The following is a 20,088-nucleotide window of genomic DNA, read 5'->3' as shown; positions in this document are numbered from 1 at the left end:
ATCAGCAGTTTCTGAAATTCTCCATCTGGCACCAAAAACCACACCACGTTCAAAGTGACATAAATCACCTTTTTCCCCCATTCTAATGCTCATTTCGAACTTCAGCAGGTCCTCTAGATCATGTCTACAAGCTAAAGTGGAGTTTAAGTTTAATATATCAGAGGTATCTTCAAAATTACTGCATAATTCTGTGATTAATATAAAAATGATTTGAATTATGTGCTTTGGCCAGTGCAGCATAATTTGTCATTTGGAGGAATGTTCTATACTTGTGTCTTCACAGACACTTCTATACTTTTTGTTGACCTTTTCTCCCCATTTATTTTAATCTGTTTAAAAAAAAGTTTAATTAGCTTTCCTTTCCTTTCCTTTCCTTTCCTTTTATTTCCTTTCCTTGCCTGCATGATTACTGTGGGGTGATGTTGCTGGTGTTCTCTTGACTGGTCAGTTTAACCTCACTGAAAGTCAGGCTCTTGTAGTGATGGTCTCCCTCCTCTTAAATGGAACTGGAGGTCAAGGGAAGGCACTCCCACCCCTATAATTCAAGTTTTTCTTTTTCCTGCCTGTGTTATTTTCCTCTCTCTCCCTGTCCTTGGTGGGTTGTCATGGAAATGAAAGCTCAGGGAGGAGGGGGGGCTTCTATTATTGAAGCAGTTGTGGGTTTGGTAGTGGGCTGGGAGTTGGGTATAGTGAAATGAAGCGATTCATGCACTCATAAACAGAGAGTGCGCTGGAGCAGAAGGGCGGTGGGGTGAGGGAGAGAGAGGCGAGGAAAAGGAGAATAGAGAGGGGCCCCGGGGGTGAGCGGAGAGACGAGCCAACTCCACGTGTTTTGGCCCTGTTTCTAACTGATTGCACGTTTTAGGCCATTACGTCATGGTCTGCGAGGCTCTCTGCTGTTTGAGACACACTGCTGCGGAATCTCATTCCTCATGGAAGATGGCAAAATGAACTCTTGGTAATGCCACCTGTTGTTGGGATGGCAGGAAAATACTGTTCAAAGAGTTGTGAGCGTTGCTGATTTTCTCATATGCCCTATAACGGATGAAAGTAATGTGACTTAACAACAGACTTGTGTACAGATATCTAAAGACTGACTCTGCCATTTATTGGCTGATCTTAGAGACAATGAATTCCTGTGAATTCCTTAGACCCAGGGAATTCCTGTGAATTTCCCTGAGTCTACAAATTTTAGTCTAAATACTTACTAACTATCCTCCTTACATATTGTCTGTTTCTCTGTGTTAGCCCTCTACCTGACTAGCAGCCTAGACTCAAACCAAGGACAATGTTTATATGTTATCAACTGGGACAATTTTTTTTTTGTTTTAAACCCTGAAATTAGGTTTATTTTAATCTTATTTTAATATAGATGTCTGCACACACTGTATCTTAAACATACATATTCCAAGATTCTTGGATATGAAACTTAATAATATATCAAGATCTCCCAAGGCAATTAAAACTTCAGCCCACAATAAGAGGCAGACTACATTCAGATGATTCAGACCAAACAGTGATCTTTCTCCCAGCACCCTAGAGACACACACAAAGACAGAAGCAACTCTCCCACACTCTGTCTCTCCCTGCAACTCTACAAGGGCTCACGCACACATTTTTAATGTGACATGTAATGTAGGACATGATTAAATCACACTACGTGAAACAAAAGACAACATAGTCGTAAATTATTTGAACCTACAGGCTCCCTGCAGGTGCCTTCGCCCTTTCACCCCGTTGAGTCTAGACAATGGTGCAGTAACAGAAAGCAACACTGTTGCTTTCTGAAACCTGAAAGCAACCTGAAACAGCAACTCCAGCTGTAGTGACATCGCTACAGTGTTATGCAAAAACAGTATTTGTTAAATGTTCTTGCAAACAAACATTTTTCAGTAATAAATCATATCTACCCTTTCCTTATGCTACCTGGCCCTGCTGCTTAAAATGCATCCTTTGCTAAAAACAGAGATGGGTGAGTGCTCTCTGGGGACATTCTGAACATTCCTGCTATTGTTATTTCATTACTAGGATGAGGGTTGCCCTTGCCATTCATAGCAGCTGACCTCTAGACTTTGCGTCAGTAGAGTCCGCATTTCTTAGAATCTAAAATATAAGATTGGAGTTCTTCCATTTGCAAAAGTGATGGATGGACAGCTGTTTAGCTGGTTCAATTCTCATGCATTTCTTTCACTTTTACATTTACTTGCTTTTACTCTATGTAAGAAACAGTTACTATTTATTGATCAACCACGCGTAGCAATCACAATATAAAAATGTTAGCATGCTTATTTTACAAAGAACTACTAGACCTTTGCATATATACATATATATTTACACACATGTATAGCGTGCCTGAGAAGGATATAGCTATTATACAAAGGAACAAAAAAAGCAAGCATCAGAGATCAGCTTCACCAGGATGTTGCAGTCATGCCTGAACAGTTTGGGTTTACATTAGTCTTTTGATAATCTTTTTGAACAACCTTGTCCCTTTCAAGAGCAGGGGTCCTGTTGGGTCATGTTCAAACAACCCAAATTCAAGCTGGTACAAAGGGTTAGGGTTATTCTGCACATCTAAGTGCAGACTACTGTTTCCACAGAAACCCCTCAGCAGCCCTGTTTTCTCCAGCACTATGTGTTGTTCCTTGTATGTTAAGGCTCTCAACTTTATCATTAGATTACTTTGAGCTTTTGTTCTTCTGCTTTTCTGGAGTGTGTTTACTAATGCAATTGTGCCCTTTAATCTCATATTCTCACTCTTCTGCCTATTTTCGGTGCACAAACTGCTTACAGTGATCAGGGGTAGTTTTAATGAGATATGCATTTAGCTTGTATACAGCTTCACGGGTTACTGAAACAGTAATTCAAAACAGAAATGGAATAAAGGCTCTAAGAGACGTTAATTGCTGAAACTTCTGAATTCGTGCAACGTTTCAGCAGATGTAATACAAATTTAACGCTGGCCAAATGTGATGTTTTTTAGTTTCTGATTTGCATCCATCTTACTTTGAATGGCTCATTACTTTGAATGCTTGATAAATGGACGCATGGCTCCTGACACTGAGGTATGCTTTTATCCTCAGACCTTTAATTTCCCTATCAGACTGCTGCCTCAAATACTAGGTCTTTTGTGCAGTGTGTTGTGTGTAGGGATTAGCTCTACTGTACCGTCTTTTTTGTTGTGGTATAAAAGTAAAGAAAATATCATTTAGTATCTTTGTCTATTGCATATATTGCATATAAGATACATTATTACACTCTTATTTCTTATGTCTTTCCTGCAAAAACATGTAATGACCTCAATAACATTAATATGAAATGAGTGATTAAGATATTTTATTCCCCAGGAAATCTGAATTTTTTTAGTCTCCTTGCGTCAATATATCATAGTCAAAACAAAATGTGGAGAGCACTTCAGTATCAGAGACTGTTCATGACTTCAGATATACGTTTAGTTAAAGGATGTTAATGTTTATACTGCATTTCTAAGGTTCCTGGTAGACACTTATGGCTGCTATTTCCTGTAAACAAACATGACATTTTTGTGCATTCTTGAGCTTTTGGCTGAGAAATGGAGCCATTGATCTTTAATTAAAAGCAAAGAAATATGTTTCCCGCTTGGTTTCCATGTGTTCTTGACTTGAAGGAAATAAGAACTGAACTCTTAATTGCTCCGTTTAACTTAAATTTTAAAAAAAGACACTTATATGTGATTTAATTATAGATAGCTCTTGAGTCAGCATACTTTAATGATATTAGGGTAACTGGGACAAATCCACTTATTTAAGTCATGATTAATTTATCAAGGACAATTAAGAATAATATGATTACAAGTACATGGAGACTTTAAGACACATGTGGTCACATTTTTTGGCTTCAATTTGGCAAAACCAACACACTCCAGCAGCATACCCAACCCCCACTTTCTTGAGCACCCCCCCACTTTCAAGTTGCAGTGACAGGTGGCTCTTGGGGGTTTGGGTGAATACAACTCAACAGCTGCACAAAAGAATCCCAATGGGGTCCTTTTGACAGGGTGTCCCCTCTCAAGCGTGCCGATGGGCGCCTGGCCCAGCCCCCACCTTGGCAGATGCTGTAGGAGATCCACAGGTGGTAGATGAGAAGACACAGTGGAGTCCTTAGAAATGCTGTGTAATCAAGATCCATTTTTAGGGACTTGTTTTTGCCACAATTAAAAAACACAAACTGCACACAAAGTCTGCACAATTTTATTATCTCAATGCAGTAGGCTGAAATAGATTCCAAAATAAAACCTTATGTATGTATTTTCACTGAGCTGTCTTATGGAAATTCATCTTCTTCTACTGTTTCACCACTGTGGTGTGTGCTGGGCAATGTCTGGTTTCTTTTAGACTCTGAAATCTCAGATGAATCTTCTTTAACGTGTCTCTAAAGATTATAGGAAAAGAAGAAGTATTTACTTGGGGGGCTGCAATAATCATCACGTGGACGACTCATCTTTTCTTCTTTGGGGTGTTTTCCTTCTGCACTTAACTGGGGTTAAAAGTACACAAAAGCCACCTTTCCTGTTATTCTGATTCCTAGATAAACCTGTAAAGCCGCATCGTGGAATATAATCCCGGAAAGGCATTTGAATTCTGCAGGTTAAAAATGATATACTAGTATTTACCCAGCAGCACGTAAAAACCTTCTGTTGTACTGATCACGCCTATGTTGTGTTTCTGTATTGTAGGTACATTTTTATGTGGGGAAAAACGCTTTAACCAACTCATGAATTAGACAAGCTAGAGACGAAACTATACCATTCAGGCACACAGGTACGCTTTACAAGTCAAAGGTTTATTTGAATGTGAACTGTGAACCGGCTGCGAGCTTTGTAGTTTTTGTGGGTGAGAGAACCAATCAGAACGTCGGGGGGAGGTTAGGGAAAAGACTTTTAACATGAAAACAGATACAGTACTGTCAGCGAAGTCTGTGTTAATCTTGCGCTAAGCACATTCGAATATATCAGTAATTATTCGTGTCTTCTGTGTCGTTAAGAGTAACTTAACAAATAATACCAGAGTGGCACCCTCGTGTTGTTAATGGTACAGTCCGATCCGGAGGCCAGTGAGGGAGCGTTCGCACCAGCAGAGCATCAGCTGTGGCGTGTCGTGGAGTGAGAAACTTCTCTCCCTCCTCCTTGTTGCCTCTCTTTCTTCCCAAATTCCCTCGGACACCTTGTCATCTAACTTTTCAGAGACGCAGTGACCGGTGAACAGCAGCTGGCTGTACAGGCGAGGGTTTCGTTTGTTTATTTATTTTTTATTTCTGACCTATCTGGACGCTCTCCGGAGGATTTCCTTTTCCAGTTCAGGCAACTGGAGTGACTCGACCAAGTCCCCCCCTCACCCCACCCCACCTCTGAATCCCTGCCTGAGGAATGAGAGGACTGCTGGAGAGGAAGAGCCGAAACTCGCATGTTTGAATGAACAAAAGAACAGAAAGCGAGGCTATCGCTCCCGGAATGGAGGGAAATATTCTGCCTGCAGCAACATGTAAGTCATAATATAGACAGGAATTTGGGAATCCAAAAGCATGCACGAGTGCTTTGTCATCCACGTCCTTTGTCAGGCTGCAACGAAATGTTTTAAGACGCAACATAGTTGTCGAGTCAGATTTAAAGGTTAGGAAACATTAATGTTTGCGGGCTCGACAGTGTGGTGGAAAATAATGAATGTGGGATCAATTATTAATGTTGATCTATTATGGGAGCAGAGAGAGAGACGGACAGTTCATAAAGCGTAAAGATAACGCAGCCTAGTTTAACACCTCAGTCCCAGAGCAGATTTGAATCTGTGTTGTGAGGTGATTTATCAATTTGCAGATCTTAATGCAGAGAAAAAGTCAAACACCGGTGCGATCAGCTGACCGTTGTTGTCTCTTTAAAAAAAGAAAAGAATATCTGTTGCCATTTTTTTCGCACAGAGCTCAGATTATAAGGGTTATAATAACACAATTTGCGCTAGATGAGGTAATCTCACTAGTCTCACCCCATCCCATCCCCCTCCTCACGTTATGTTTAGCTCTCTACTAACATGATGGAGTCACAGGCGGTCTTGTATCTTTTGCGGTCTCCTCTTTGCGTCTCTTCTCCTCCAGCAGAGGATGTTTTCCAAATTCAGTGAATAGTTTATGCACAGGTGCAGTCATGCTCGCTCCCTGCTGGTGCCGCGATGCATCAACAAACTCCTGAAATCTAGAACATTTTAATGAGATCAGCTGCCGGCCAAAGTGCAGGATGAACAGTCCGCAACACACTCTGGCCAGCTTTGCCGTAGTTACAGATTTATATGTGCAATTACAAACGGTGTGCTCCTACCATCATGCAGTTCAAGGACAGTTTTCCCATTCGGTCGTAACAAATGTCTGAGCCTGAGACGAGATGGATTATCCATGCTGGAAGTCTGCCAATGTGAAATCTCTCATGTAAGACAGATAGACCAAGTCTGGTCTAATATTTGGGTTTCCACGTTAAGCTACTGTATATTATTGACATGTTGCCTGTTTCTGGAAATAGAAGGGGACATACAATGTGTCTGATAACAAAAAACTTCCTTCCTTTTCCTCTGTGGAGGGAGGTCAGTGTGTTTTGACTCTGTCTCAAGCAGGAGGGGAGAAATGCTGTACTCTGATTTGTAGGTGCCTTCAAAATGTTCTGAATAAAGCTTGCATTGATGGCTAGCTCACTCTCACAGCAAGAAGACTGATTTCAAGCCATTCTTATGTTTCATGTAATGAAGTCAGCCAGACAATTATGCTCCCACGCTTATTAAAAATGAACAAAAGTTCTTCCCCCAGGTTTCTTTGATGCATTGATGATGAGCGATCCAATGCTCCTTGTGAGCAACACAATCTTGCAGTGCTACATTCGACTCAAGCATGATATTACATTAAACCCAGTATATTGCTTCATTAAACATTTGACCTTTTACGAGCTCAGTTATGAAAGTGAACAAAGGGTGCACTAGTTGCTAAAAATGTCTTACTTCATCATGTCCTCCAAAAACATGCATTCTTGGCATAAAATACTCCTCAGCAAATAATTTACACAATAACTGAAGGCAGCGAAAGCATCATGGATTACAGTAAAATGGGCTGTCAGATGTCTGGGCCCTTTTAATTTCAGGCTTTCATATTCTTGAGTTCTTCATTCCCTCACTGTTTCACAGATGGGCTTTGTTGTCCTCTTAACTTGAACAACAAGGTTGTGACCAGTTAAGATAAAAAACAAGCTCTATGTTCTACGCCTACCTGCAATTTCTGAAACATTTACTGGCATCTCAGAGGGTTTGAACTAACACACAGACTGCAGACTATAACTACAGTGACAACCGAAATTGCCAGCGGAGTCAATAGAAGACGGCTCATAGTGTTGTCAATTGTGTAATAAGGGAGAATCCACCAGCTTTGCCTGTCAAGCGTGTAGTCAACAAGATCAGTCAGCTACGCGTTTGCACGGGTGATTATGTAATCGAAGGAATACATGCGATCAACTGTGCCCCACTTTTTTGGGGGCGGCGGGTTGTGTAAGGTGTGTTTGCAAATTAACAGAGCCACATGGACCCCTCTGGATTAACTGACTAATAGTGGATTCTGTTAACAGCAGAGGGGAGTCGTTGTTTGCAATGTCATGATGAACTGTGTCTTAATGTTTTCATGGCTTTCACATGTGAGTAAATGTGAAACCACTAATGTTTAACATGGCCAATTGGGAGTGTATTAAAATTCATATCTGTTACCATGTTAAAAAAAATAGATGTGCAGTAGCTTATTGGCAGTATACTTAAAAAAACATGCTGTCTTTCCATTATCAGTTTCAGCAGCATGACTCTGTGTGCTTGTCATCAGGAATGTTGTCCCAGACTGTGCAGAAACTACCACAAAGCCGGTTTAGAGTACTTTGACTGTCTGTGCTAATGTTGCAACTGTGCGTCATTCAGCGACAAACATTACATGTGCATATTTGGGATATAAATGTAGGTGAAGATGAGGGCGATCTCTTCTATGAGAAAGGAGTGAAGGATTTTCCTGTTAGGGCTGGACAATGTTAAAGTTTTCCAGTGAAAACGTCAACGTGAACTGGAGCTAATTAACAATCTAAATGATCTAAGTAAAGTAATTAGATGAAGGATGGCTTGTAGTCTCTAAATTAACAAGCAAATGAAGATACAGGATGCTATTAAATATTCAGAGTGCACAACCTGTACCAAGAGCCACCAAGACATATCTTACCCTCTGTGGGCTCCAGTGTACCTAGTTAGCTCTGGAATTTGGGGGACACGGGATTGGAAACTTTCACACTGGTGCTTCCTTCACCAGTACTTATTATTAACCTTGCAGTGACCAGTGCTCATGGCACTACATTTGCTACTAGCACGTGATGAAAGTATTCATTATTGTCTGGGTAGAACTCCCAATTCTATCTTAGTAAAATAAAAAGGAAGAAGACACCACCTTATGGTGCCTTTCAGCATTTGCACATTTCAAATGAAGTATTTACTTATTTGATTCTCAAGGAGACAGATTACTGAATTGGTGAAAGGAAACAATCAAAAAAAAAAAAAAAAAACAGCTGGAAAAATTGCCTGAAACAGAACTAGTGCATGTCTCGACCATGAACAATTAAAGTAGGCCAAATAAGTATTGAACAAGTCAACGTGTTTTTCTGTAAGTATATTTCTGATGGTGCTAGTGACATGAAATAGTCACTTGATATGAGTAACAATCAAAGTAATTCACACATATAAAACAAATATGTAAGTCATGAATTAAGCTATTTGTACTAAAGTGGAATGACAGAGGGAATGAGTTTTGAACACAGAGGTGCAAAAAGGCATGGGAAGCCAAGGAACAAGTTGAAATCTATTTCTGTTACGTGCAAATTAATATCAGGTAGTTTAGTCCTAATCGATGGCCTCAATTCCAAGGTGTCACAACAGAAACATCTCATGACAGGTAAACGCAAACAGCTCTCTGAAGACTGTTGAAAGCTCATTGTTGCAAAATATATCAATAGCATCAGTTACAGACGTATATCTAAACTTCTGCTGCTTATCATCTGGACAAGCCAATGAACTATTGAGAGAATATAGTCTGATCAGATGAGACCTAAATTCTCTATCAATAGAGAAATATATTTACTGAGAAAAATGTTGGCGCGTTCAGTACTTGAATAGAATATTTCCTCTGCTGTAGCAGATTTACTCATTCGATCGCCCACTCTTACTTCCCGTTGTATGCCCATGTCGCGCAGTCATTTCCATTTTTGTTGCATTTCTAACTCCATTAATGACGCATCTTCATCAGTTTTATCAGCGTGTAATGTTCTCTGTGATAGGTGTTGGTGGGAGGAATGAATGGTGATCTTGTCTCAAGATGTTCTGCGGTTCATGCAGTGTCATTAAAAATCTAATTCTGATATTCTCCAGTTTTTTATGCTGTTTTTTTTTTCCATCTAACTTGGTGCGCATACAAAAGGCCCAATCAGTGAGCTGGCTCCATATTACATAATCCAATTAATTCAGCATATGTGGCTGCAATCACTGATTACATTGTCTATTTAATGGATTTTTCCAGGCATCTTAATCTGGCTTTTTAACAAGAAATGCCAAACTTCATGCATGCTTGAAAAGATTAAACTGGCAAATGGAGTGAACTGTAACACACTTTGAGAAGATGATGCTTTTCTTTTGGTGTGAAGATTAATTGATTATTCTTCTAAGGCTACTGTGGGTGGCCATGTTCAGATATGTTCAGACTCTACACTGAGTGAACTTTATAATGGGACTCGTGCCATGTTTTAAGTTGGGAGAGAAAAGGGGAAAAACAGAAACATCTGAGTCACACAGAACCGACTGAAGTCATGCCAACACTGTGGCATTGGGGTCTGCTTTTAAAGCTACAGTGCAGTCTTTTGACAGTGATGCATTTGTAGTTGAGTACAGAAGAGCCAAAAATCTCACTGGATTGGCAATGAGACAATGACAAAGGCCTCAGCTCTAAGGGTGTTTGACACTGTAGAAACCAAGATGATTTGAGTATTATCAGTGTCATAGTTGCTCCATTTTTACATAGAGCAGCAAGAGCAATAAATATTTTGTATGTTCTTTCTCTGTGTGAATATGCTCCAGTTCATTTTAAAGTTAAAGAACATTTTATGCTAACTTTTCATTTCAATTCAAATATTTTGTCCAGAGACAAATATTCTCCAAATACTCAAGATGTGCACAGAATAATCTGTAATAATTTTCCCTTCTAACAATCAAAGTAAGATCATTATTTAAAGAATAAAAGCCCTTATTGGTTTATCTAATGTGTAAAAGTTTTCGTATATACAAGTTTATCTATGTTAAAAAAAATTATGTGAATGATGTTTTAGTTTGGGCATTACCATTGTGCCAATACCGGGCATCCCAATATATGTTTAGAGACTAAAAACATGAGCATATAAGCTAAAAGGCCCAGAAACAAAGATATGTAGTAGTGTAACAGAGGAAGGGAGCAGAAAAAAATAAAAAAATCTATTTCATTGCATTTCTCTCAGTTAAGTTTATAGCACCCAGATAATTTAAGTCACACCACCCAGAGTCTGTAATCTTATAAGGGAGATAAGTCTCTGGAAAACCCTCCCCATTAACAAGCATTGTATGGATTTATGCTTCTACGTTAAATCTATGCCATAGGTACATGATGACCACAAACTCTTCTCAAACCCTGTGCTGTAACTTGGGTGGTAATCTGTAATGTAACTACATGTTGACACAGCTTGCAACGACTTTAACTAGTCCATTCGGTCCTAGTGTTTCCTCCTGTGCACTTCCAGCTGCTACTTCGTCTGTTGCTATTTTTCAAATTTATTTGAAGAGAGAAATTGCAGAGCAGCAGGGGTGTACCATGCACAGGTACTCAGCCACTTACATTGGTTGCGTGGTTCTTCGTAGATTCTGCACAGATGTAAGAATTAAGCTTCTCTTGTATTCTTCCAGGATATAGCAATGATCAGTAAGTACATGCAGACACCATTATTTACCAGCTGCAACAATATGGCTTGTTGTTGTTACCTTGTGAAACTGTGTTTGTCTGTGTGTTTCTGGAGGCACGTGGGCCGGCATTTTTATGTCTGTCTGTGGGTAGACTTTGTCAATGTGATGACACTAAAACCCTAAAAGACACAGTCAGGTGAGTTTACACGTGTACAGCTGAGGTCAAAATGAAAGCAGAGTTGGAAGTTGGGTGTGGTGTTCAGCATTTTTGTTTATTTTTATTTATCTAACTTCCCATATCATAATCGTCATCTTCATGCTGTCTAAATATATACAGTGATGACCAGCTATCAAAGTGTAGCTAGGATTATTTTGTCCTTGTGAGTCTCTGTGTGTGTTTGCATGTGTCATCACAGCAAAATGTGGTTCTGCAGATACCAACTGGTGCAGCAACAACTACAAAGGTGGCTTTGAATACTTTGGGAAATGGTTCTGAGTCAACGGTGTCGCAACCCTGCATGATACACAGAGCTTCACCGTTGAATTATTAAAAACAGACAAATAGTATCTTTAACATGAAAATGTGGATTAAGGTAGGATTAGAGTTAAACCAGCTTATCTTTGAACCACATATAACAAATAAAGGATGCATGGCATGTCAAACGCCAGGGTTTGTGTGCAAATAGTAGCTCCTACATTCTGGCTAATGTCACTTAAATATCTCTGCTGATTCCTGATTCCCTACTAATTCACTTACTTTCCATAGTCCAATTACATGTGCTATTAGTCACACATAAAAATGACCTGAGGCTATAGTTTTAATACATTTCCCTCTAAAATGAAATGATTGTGAGACCAACACCATTTGCTTCTGGAAAATAATTTTGAAGACTAGCTTTACTAAAACCTGTATTTATCTCATCAGGTTCTTTGGTCTTTTCCATATAACACTACCCTTTGATATATAATACAGTTGATTATCCAGACAGATACAACTTGTCCAGGACCATCTGTGATGACTTTGAGCTGTTGGAGTTAAAGCTAGTCTCAGAGCTCATTATTATTTTGGGATTACGAGGTATGTTAAGAAAGAAAATGAAAACAACTGTACTTAACCTTTTTTCCTGCCAGGTGCAACGGACTTTGTTAAGCATATTGGTGAGATTTTTAGATCTGTTGGTAGGATGCCCAATTTTCAGTTTGATTAGAGGGATTCACCTGCATCACTGTTAATTGTCAATATAGAAACTTTTGAAAAATAAAATATAATCTGAAAAAAAAAAAAAGACTGTGCAAAAGCTGTTTAAATTACTGGACCAAGGAATGACGAGGCACATTCAACAAACTGAATGCATCTTCATGCAATGCATTAAGAAACAAAATGCAATACAAAAAGGTGCTACTTGGAATGCATCTCCATTCCCAAACCTCCTTCTGTCTTTTAGCCTTGACTTTAAGATTCTTGAAGGAAGCTGATGCGGCAGTGCTGGAGCCTAAATTTATTATCAGTGAGCTGTACCACCCTTCTCTCTGGTACACTAGAGGAAGGACAAGTAGAGGGAAGTCTTGATTTGGATTGTGTTGCTTGTTCATACCACTCTACTGGTCTGAAAATATCCCAGACAAGTCTGCTCCATGCTCTTTATTCGTCCAGTCACCAGACCTATCTGCTAATATTAGATCAGTCTCTCTTCAGCTAAAGGGCATACCTCTTGTAGTGTAAACACATCTTGGTCTCCCTATAGTTTCCTGATTTTCACCGTATTTCATGTAATCAGAACTTTTTTTGTATTTGTATTAAAAGAAAAGTACTTACTTTCTAAATAAATGCAACATTTTAAAATACTGTAAGATCAATGCGGGCTTTTGGGGATGAAAGTATTGTAATGATGTTTGCCTCTTCTTAAGAAGTTACCTGTGATTATGAAACCCAAGAGTGGACCCTGTAGCCAGCAAAGAAGTTGCGGGTCTTATGTGGGGAGACAAAAATCCAGTTAATGACAACTTTTGGATGTAATTGTATGTTGAATGGTCATAAGATTACTGCTTGGGATGATTTTTACTTTAGGTAATGTTTACAAAAATAGGCATATTGCAACAAAATGACAAACTGCTCTGTGAGCTACATTTTAAAGGACACATAGTCAAGGCTATTACAAAATGTCCACAGCACTGCTGTCACCAATTATATTGTCTGTACCTATTTATTGTTCCTAGGGATGTTTCAAAAGCACCAGTACTACTTCAAACAGCTAGAACCAGTTTGGTCTTTATATTTCCAAATTAGTGTTAATTCTGGAGTCTTGCACAAAGAAACTGAAATGAGGTTGTGACAGAAATAGAAAATTAGAGAAATGCATATTACAGAAGCCTCCGTGGTGGCATTGATGAGTCAAATCAACTTTATGACATCCTACCTAACCACCCTAGCTAACCACGGGCTATTGAAATCTACTGTATGTTTTTATCTAGTAAAAATGCCAACGACATGTAGCCAGTCATAAGAATCCATTATAAATTTTGACTGTGTTGCCCTTGAAGGCACAGTGAAGCAATTGTTCTTCTTGTTAATAGGCTTTGGCATAATAATATTAGAGTAATTGGGGTCAAGGAAAATTAAATTCCCCAAAGATCAAGCTAAAACTATGACAAATTGTTCCTAAACTTTTCTGACTAAACCTGGTCCTGGAGTGTGATAGGGAACAAGGAAAAACGCAGTCATTGAAACCATTTCCTAACTCCCAAAAGGGATATAAAGCTGGTAAAGAATGCCAGTCAGGCACTTCTGACTGGCATTCTTTACTGCTTCCAGTTATTAAAGCATTTTGCACAACCTCCTTGTCCTCTGCTGTCCTTCAGAGCAGTTTAAGTGTAGAGATGCTTGACACTTTCTCCCACCTCTGGTTGGACCATTTTTGTTAGTCCTCTGTGTATGTTGGTGGCAGCAGCAGATGCGGGATCCCTAGGGAGCCGCTGCTGGTTCAGATAAGCGGAGCCTTTCATCAGCGCGGTAGTTTTGGCACATACACTGGTGCAGGGGAGAGCAGCAACTAAATGCCGGGCATTGTTGTTGGTCCAGTCCAGGTGATGGGATGAACGCCGTTGCAGTCATTGACAGAGACATTAGTATTCACTGGCCAGTTATTATGCAGGGAAGGAATGCTGTGATCTGAACTGTCTTCAGCCTTGTTGCTTGGTATGCACGGCCACTTTTTGTTTTTATAAGGCAGACATCAGCTAAATCCTGATGAGTCAGTGTGCAGCTTATCATGTGATTAAAAGTCTTTGTATTTTACACTGTTGGGCAAACAAAAAATATGTTTGAAGATTTTAGCTCAAGTGCAGCAGACTTTTAAAACATTATATACACCAACCAATTAATAATTTGAGAACAACAGTTGATACTTACGCCCCCCTCATTCATTTCCTTTCTTCTGTTGTTATGGAAACACATTATCACACATTTATAAATAGAGATTGACACATCGTCTGTCCATCACATCAAATTCACATGTTTAATCAGCCAGTAAAAATGTACCAAACTATCTTCTGCCAGCACTTTGTTGCTGAGTCATGCATTGGGCTTGTTAAAAATCACAACATCCATAATCCATGTTGGAAAGTAAACTTATGCTTAGCAAAGGACCTACATCTAGAAGAACAGGGACCTGTTTTTAGTGCATGTAAACCCCTACATATGCACATGCTCGACTGGTTGCAGAGGCTTTGAATGGTGAGTGGAGGGAAGGCTGACTACTGTCTTCATTGTTTTCCCTTTTTCCCCGTTTATATTTTTACTTTTCTAGATTTCTGCCTATAGCTGTTTAAGTAACTTCCCCTAATTAATGAGCCTTTCCTCAGTTATAAATAAGTAAAGTCTAAGGTGCAGTCGCATCTACTTAAACCTTTGTTCTCACACACACAGAGCCTGGTCTGGCTTTGAGCCTGTGCTTGTTGTTTACACTAGGCTTCCTGTGTGTCTGGGCCCCTTGCCCTCTTACATCATCCTATTCGGTGCAGGAGGGACTCAACGGGGTGAAGGGGTGATGGGTTAGGCAGTAAGCAATGAGGTAGTTCATTACTCCCCAGGCCCATCCTAAATGAGATGCAGATCCATTCTCCTTGTTTCCTGACCCTCCCTCCCCCCTTTGTTACCGCCCTTTTCCCTTTCCAGTCTTTTGATTTTATACTCCAAGGCTCAATACTGTTGCCTCACCTCTTGGTAGGCCCATTTACATTTTCCTGGGAATGTGCTGCATTTCCACTCTCTTTATCTGTGGTTGTTTTATTTATTTGTATTTTTAGTCAATTTTATAGGTGGTGTAACACTGTTCATTTTTTTCTTCTTATCTGTTTGGGGTGTACATAGGAGTAAAGCTCTTGGCTTCATAAATTTTCCATTATATTCTTACTCTGATTTGTGTCTTGCCAAAAACATTGGCAGAGCTCTGGGATGACAAGAAAATGTTTAAAGCTTTCCACTACTTCGATGTATTTCTCACAGAGGACTGCCTGCCAGGGTTTCACATTTATACGTTTTACAGCTCTTCCTGGCTGAAAGTATTCCTCCCTGAGTTGCAAACGAGCAGTCGCTGCCATAAGAATGCGCTGTTGTTTGTGCAGTTTGCTGACTCTGTCATATAGTGAGTCATGTGTTTTGCTTTGCTACATAGAATAAGTTTTTGTTATCCTGGATCACAGTTCCCCTGTGAGGTTGATGAACAGGTAGAAATAAACAGCTGTGTGGTATATTATTTGAGAGTACAAACACGTCTGCCTGTCAGAATCTGTGGTTTTTATATTTGTGCTAAGAAAAAATAATTTTCATTGGAATGCAAAGGGCTGTTCCAAGGACATAGCCTTTCTCACCGCTGCTTCATTTCTCAATAGTTATTTTTTATTGTTTGAACAAAGAAAATATTTCTAGTCTGTTGTTACTGAAATAATTAACCTGGAAGGATTTTTCTGCATTGCAGTTTATGGTGTGACTGTTTAGGAGGTGGAAAAATGGCTCTGCAGCGTGGGTATTTATACACCTGTTCTAACAAAGTAATATGCTGTGAAATTGGATTTATGCTTAATCACATTTTGTGTGGCAGTAGAACCAGTTGCCCCAGTTTTAACTTGGCCCTTTACCCACAATATCTTCAGTCGGACTGTAAAGCGCTAAATTCCTTTGTAATTGTGCTTTGGGGATGAATGTACAATGGACGTCATTAGACGCTGTGCTCTGTGCTTTCCCAACTCAACATTTGAAGTTTCATGCTGTGGTTCCAACTGAAAAATGGGACTGAGTTTCTGCTAATTACCTGCTGATTCTCAACCTGTCATTTTGCTCCCACACTGTGCTTATGCATCCGTGCATACACTCACTTCTGCAGGGATTTCTTTACCATTTTTGCCAATTTTTATAGATACTTTGTGCCATTCTGTCACTTTTATATGTAAATGTGCTTCAGCTTGGTGCAGTAGGCTTTGTTCAACACCTGCAGCTAGAGAGGCCACACAGGAGAACTGATGGGGGTAACAGAGATGTGGTTGAGCTGTATGTTCAACCAAATCATACACAGCATGCTACAGATTCCCGAACGGCCTCTGACCCACTTTACAGAGTCTCTTGGTTTCCTCATGCCCATTTAATATGCAGGGGAACAAAACAAAGCATCCACACCAGGACATCATGTCTTTTTGTTGCTGTTAAACATGACTTTCTTTGCTCATACTACAAAGCTGAATCATTGACAGAGATGCTAGAGGTACACACCGCAGTCAGCATCCTGTGTGAGATTTTATCAAGCTTGTGAAATAATGACCAAATGCACTGTGTATTTTTTTTCTCTGCACTTCCAATAATAAGATGGACCAAAGTGTTTTTCCATGTTCGTGCTTGGTGGAGACTCCAGCTCTCAGAGGAAGCTGATGTGCATTGATTTATGAATAATGTAAGTGACAAGCAGGTGGTCTAATGGCTTTCGGTTGTTGGAAACTGCCGCGTAAATACAGAGAGGGTGTAGTTATAGGTTAATTAAGAACAACCTTAGGTGGTAGAGTCTCACTGTTATTGTCCCCCATAAAGTTGGGAAGATGTTTAAAATGGAAGTAAATATGAAATGCAATGATTTGGCCATTAAACACAACTTTGTATTTTATTTATTTTTCTTTTTAAGACATCCTTATCTCAACATTTGATGTTGAAAAGTAAAAAAAGAAAGGCACATTTGCCTGTCGCCTCTTCGAAATACCAGTTCTGAAAACACCATGACGTGAGTCATAATGCAATAGAATTAGGTGGATAATTGTCTTTTGGCAATGATTTCACATATAAATGCTCCAAATGAGAACATTTTGTTGTGCAAGAGCTAGATAATTTCATTAGCTTTGCTCAAGCCAGTTTCAGAACATTTACAACACCGAATTTGTAAACTGCAGAATTAGATTAGTGCCATGCGTTTCGTCATTGCATTTAGCTCACTTGTGCAAATATTACTCAAGCATTCTGTTCAAAGTGCCACATTAGTGTGTCCCCGTTGTGTTTGCTCTTAGGGGTCACTGCATGGACAGCTTTCCAAATGCACCAGCACCCATTACTGTCAGCTAAAGACATGCAATAGTCCGCAAATTAGAGCAATTACGTAACTACTAACTTAGCAGACGTCTTTAACATTTTTATGTTGAAGGTGATAAGTGGAGGATACTTGTGAACAAACTTGTGCTGACATTCTGTGCACGGCTTCACAATTCATTGTGTGCATCCTTGGTTCCTGGCTTTGTGTCTCCTGTGTTTATATGCAGTTTTGAAAGTCAGTGAATTAGTGCAGAACCATCGACATATACAGTACTGTGCAAAACTCTGTTAACCCTCATTTCTTTATATTTTGTTTCCAAGAAGCCAAGGTTTCTTGTTATCTGTTCAGTGCTCTTGAGCAATACTTATGCTCAATGCTTTCTGAAAAATCTTCAAAGTTTTTCTTTGGATATTGGCTGCTTTTTCACTCATTTTCAGGCCAGTCCTGGCCAAAAAAATCCATGGTACAATCCCGGAAGGACAGATGAATCTCTTGGGGGTTGCATAAGGGAGGACATGCAGCATAAAAATCTGCCAAATCAAATATGCAGCTTTACTTTGTGAGTTAGCTTTACTGACTCACAAATCATTCAAGCATAAAAAGGCACCTAACTCAAGGGATGAAGCAGTGATGAGTGTACATCAATTACAACTACCACCCTCTGACAAAAACACATAATTTGTTTCCATTTCTTTAGATGAATGTACAAAAAAAATGGTGTGATGGGGATAAAATAGCATTTTTGCACTATTAAGATGACTCCCAAGAGCTATTAGCCACAAATTTCACATCTTGGCAGAGTGCACAGTAAAAAATGGTAAATGGCCTGTATTTGTATAGCGCTTTACTAGTCCCTAAGGACCCCAAAGCGCTTTACACTACATTTAGTCATCCACCCATTCACAGACTGCTGATGGCAAGCTACATTGTAGCCACAGCCGCCCTGGGGCGCACTGACAGAGGCGAGGCTGCCGGACACTGGCGCCACCGGGCCCTCTGACCACCACCAATAGGCAACGGGCGAAGTGTCTTGCCCAAGGACACAACGACCGAGACTGTTGGAGCCGGGGCTCGAACCGGCAACCTTCCGATTACAAGACGAACTGCCAACTCTTAAGCCACAATCGCCCCGTGTATCCTTAAATTTGAGAAAACTGAACAAATAGGGTTCAAAAGAAGAAATGGCAGGTCTACAAAAACTATGTACAGCAGAGCGCTGTATAAATCAACCCTTGTTTCAGTCTCTTGATACACAGCAGCAGTCCTCTCCCTCAACTCCCATCCAGTTTTTCTACCTCAGGTTTCATTGCTATTCGTTGTCACTGCCACCTACACAACAGAGTATTCTATGTTCTCATTCTCTTCATCACTGCCAATATACAGTACAGTAACCCCGTCACCAGCTACACACAGTCCTACGAGTTAGTTCTTTGTGGTTCCAGTTCCCAGGTGTATGGAAAAGTGCTCACAGAGTATAATGTTAGAGCTGTACCAGCTCCTACCACATTTGGTAGTCTAGCTGTCATATCTGCCCTCTGGGATGTGTGAGAAAAAAGGGCCAGATGATAAATTCCAAGATAAGGTTTGTGTGAGTCATCACATGAGACTTCACGTCATCACCTGAGACTTCACAGTGGTCCAATACCTGAGGTTCTGTGTAGCAAAAAAATGTAGCAGGGTTTGATTACCAAATCACAAGAATAGTTTTCTGTGCAGAGACATAATCTGGATGATTTAACCTGACCAAATCCAGTAAAAATATCCCTTCTTGTTGTATTACATTGCGTAATTTCCTGTGGTATTTTTTCCCCTTTGAAACATTATTGGCTCTTATATTAGCCTTTTTTACGCAGGCTTGCACCGAACAGATTTTAGTGCTCATCGTCTACGTTCCGCCTATCTCACCACCATCCCCCTCTTCCTTTCCGCTCTCACTGTCATTGCAGTGTTTTGGCTGCTGTCCCGTTGCTATGCAGAGACCACAACAATGGCCCCTCTCTGTCACAGCACATCACTGCCCGAGGAATGCTTATTTAATAGTGGCATGCTTTGACAATGAAATCGCATTGTCTTGTCTCCCAGCTGAACTCTTTCATAGACTCTTACTGCCTGTCAGCCTTTGTGCAGTTCAGGTTCATCAGCAACAGGCTTCATTTCCCAGATTGTTTACATAGCCTGTCTATGTGCCAAGCAGAGTTCAGACAACCTCTGCCATATGTCTTTATTACTTTTTGAATGCTACCAAGTGTCTGCAGTTGCAGTAGTTGAAGGTTGACCAACTCTCTTGGATGACACTCATCCATACACACTGTTTTCAGTTTTTTATGCGTGTGTGCATTGACTTCCACAGTCCATTTAAGGCTTAAGAGGCACACTGTACAGTTTACACAAAAATTGATCAATTCACTTTGAAGCTGCTCAGAATTGGCCTCGCTGCTGATTGTTCCTTTTCTATGCAAACTGTTGAACAGCACAGCATTTCTATAGTAAATCTTCAGCGCACTCACTGTCTTCGT

At 40.0% G+C, this 20,088-nt stretch overlaps 1 protein-coding gene across 7 annotated transcripts in view; it reads left to right on the top strand.

Annotated features, from left to right (window-relative positions):
• Positions 1 to 5,103: 5,103 nt before the first annotated feature.
• The window catches only part of map7d1a (MAP7 domain containing 1a), a 38,504-nt gene continuing 23,519 nt past the window's right edge, over positions 5,104 to 20,088 (top strand). For 3 of the 7 annotated variants that reach the window (XM_039619319.1, XM_039619323.1, XM_031740713.2), the window contains exon 1: positions 5,105 to 5,519. In XM_039619319.1, coding sequence (XP_039475253.1) covers positions 5,450 to 5,519 — 70 coding nt within the window. In that variant the 5' untranslated portion in view covers positions 5,105 to 5,449. Of the gene's footprint in view, positions 5,520 to 20,088 lie in introns of all 7 variants that reach the window. The other 4 variants (XM_039619320.1, XM_039619322.1, XM_031740714.2 and 1 more) reach the window with 2 other exon arrangements.

Source organism: Oreochromis aureus, linkage group 11, assembly GCF_013358895.1.
Source record: "Oreochromis aureus strain Israel breed Guangdong linkage group 11, ZZ_aureus, whole genome shotgun sequence".
NCBI classification, from domain to species: Eukaryota; Metazoa; Chordata; class Actinopteri; order Cichliformes; family Cichlidae; genus Oreochromis; species Oreochromis aureus.
Note: the sequence above shows the minus strand (reverse complement) of the source record. Positions and strands in the feature narration are given on the sequence as shown.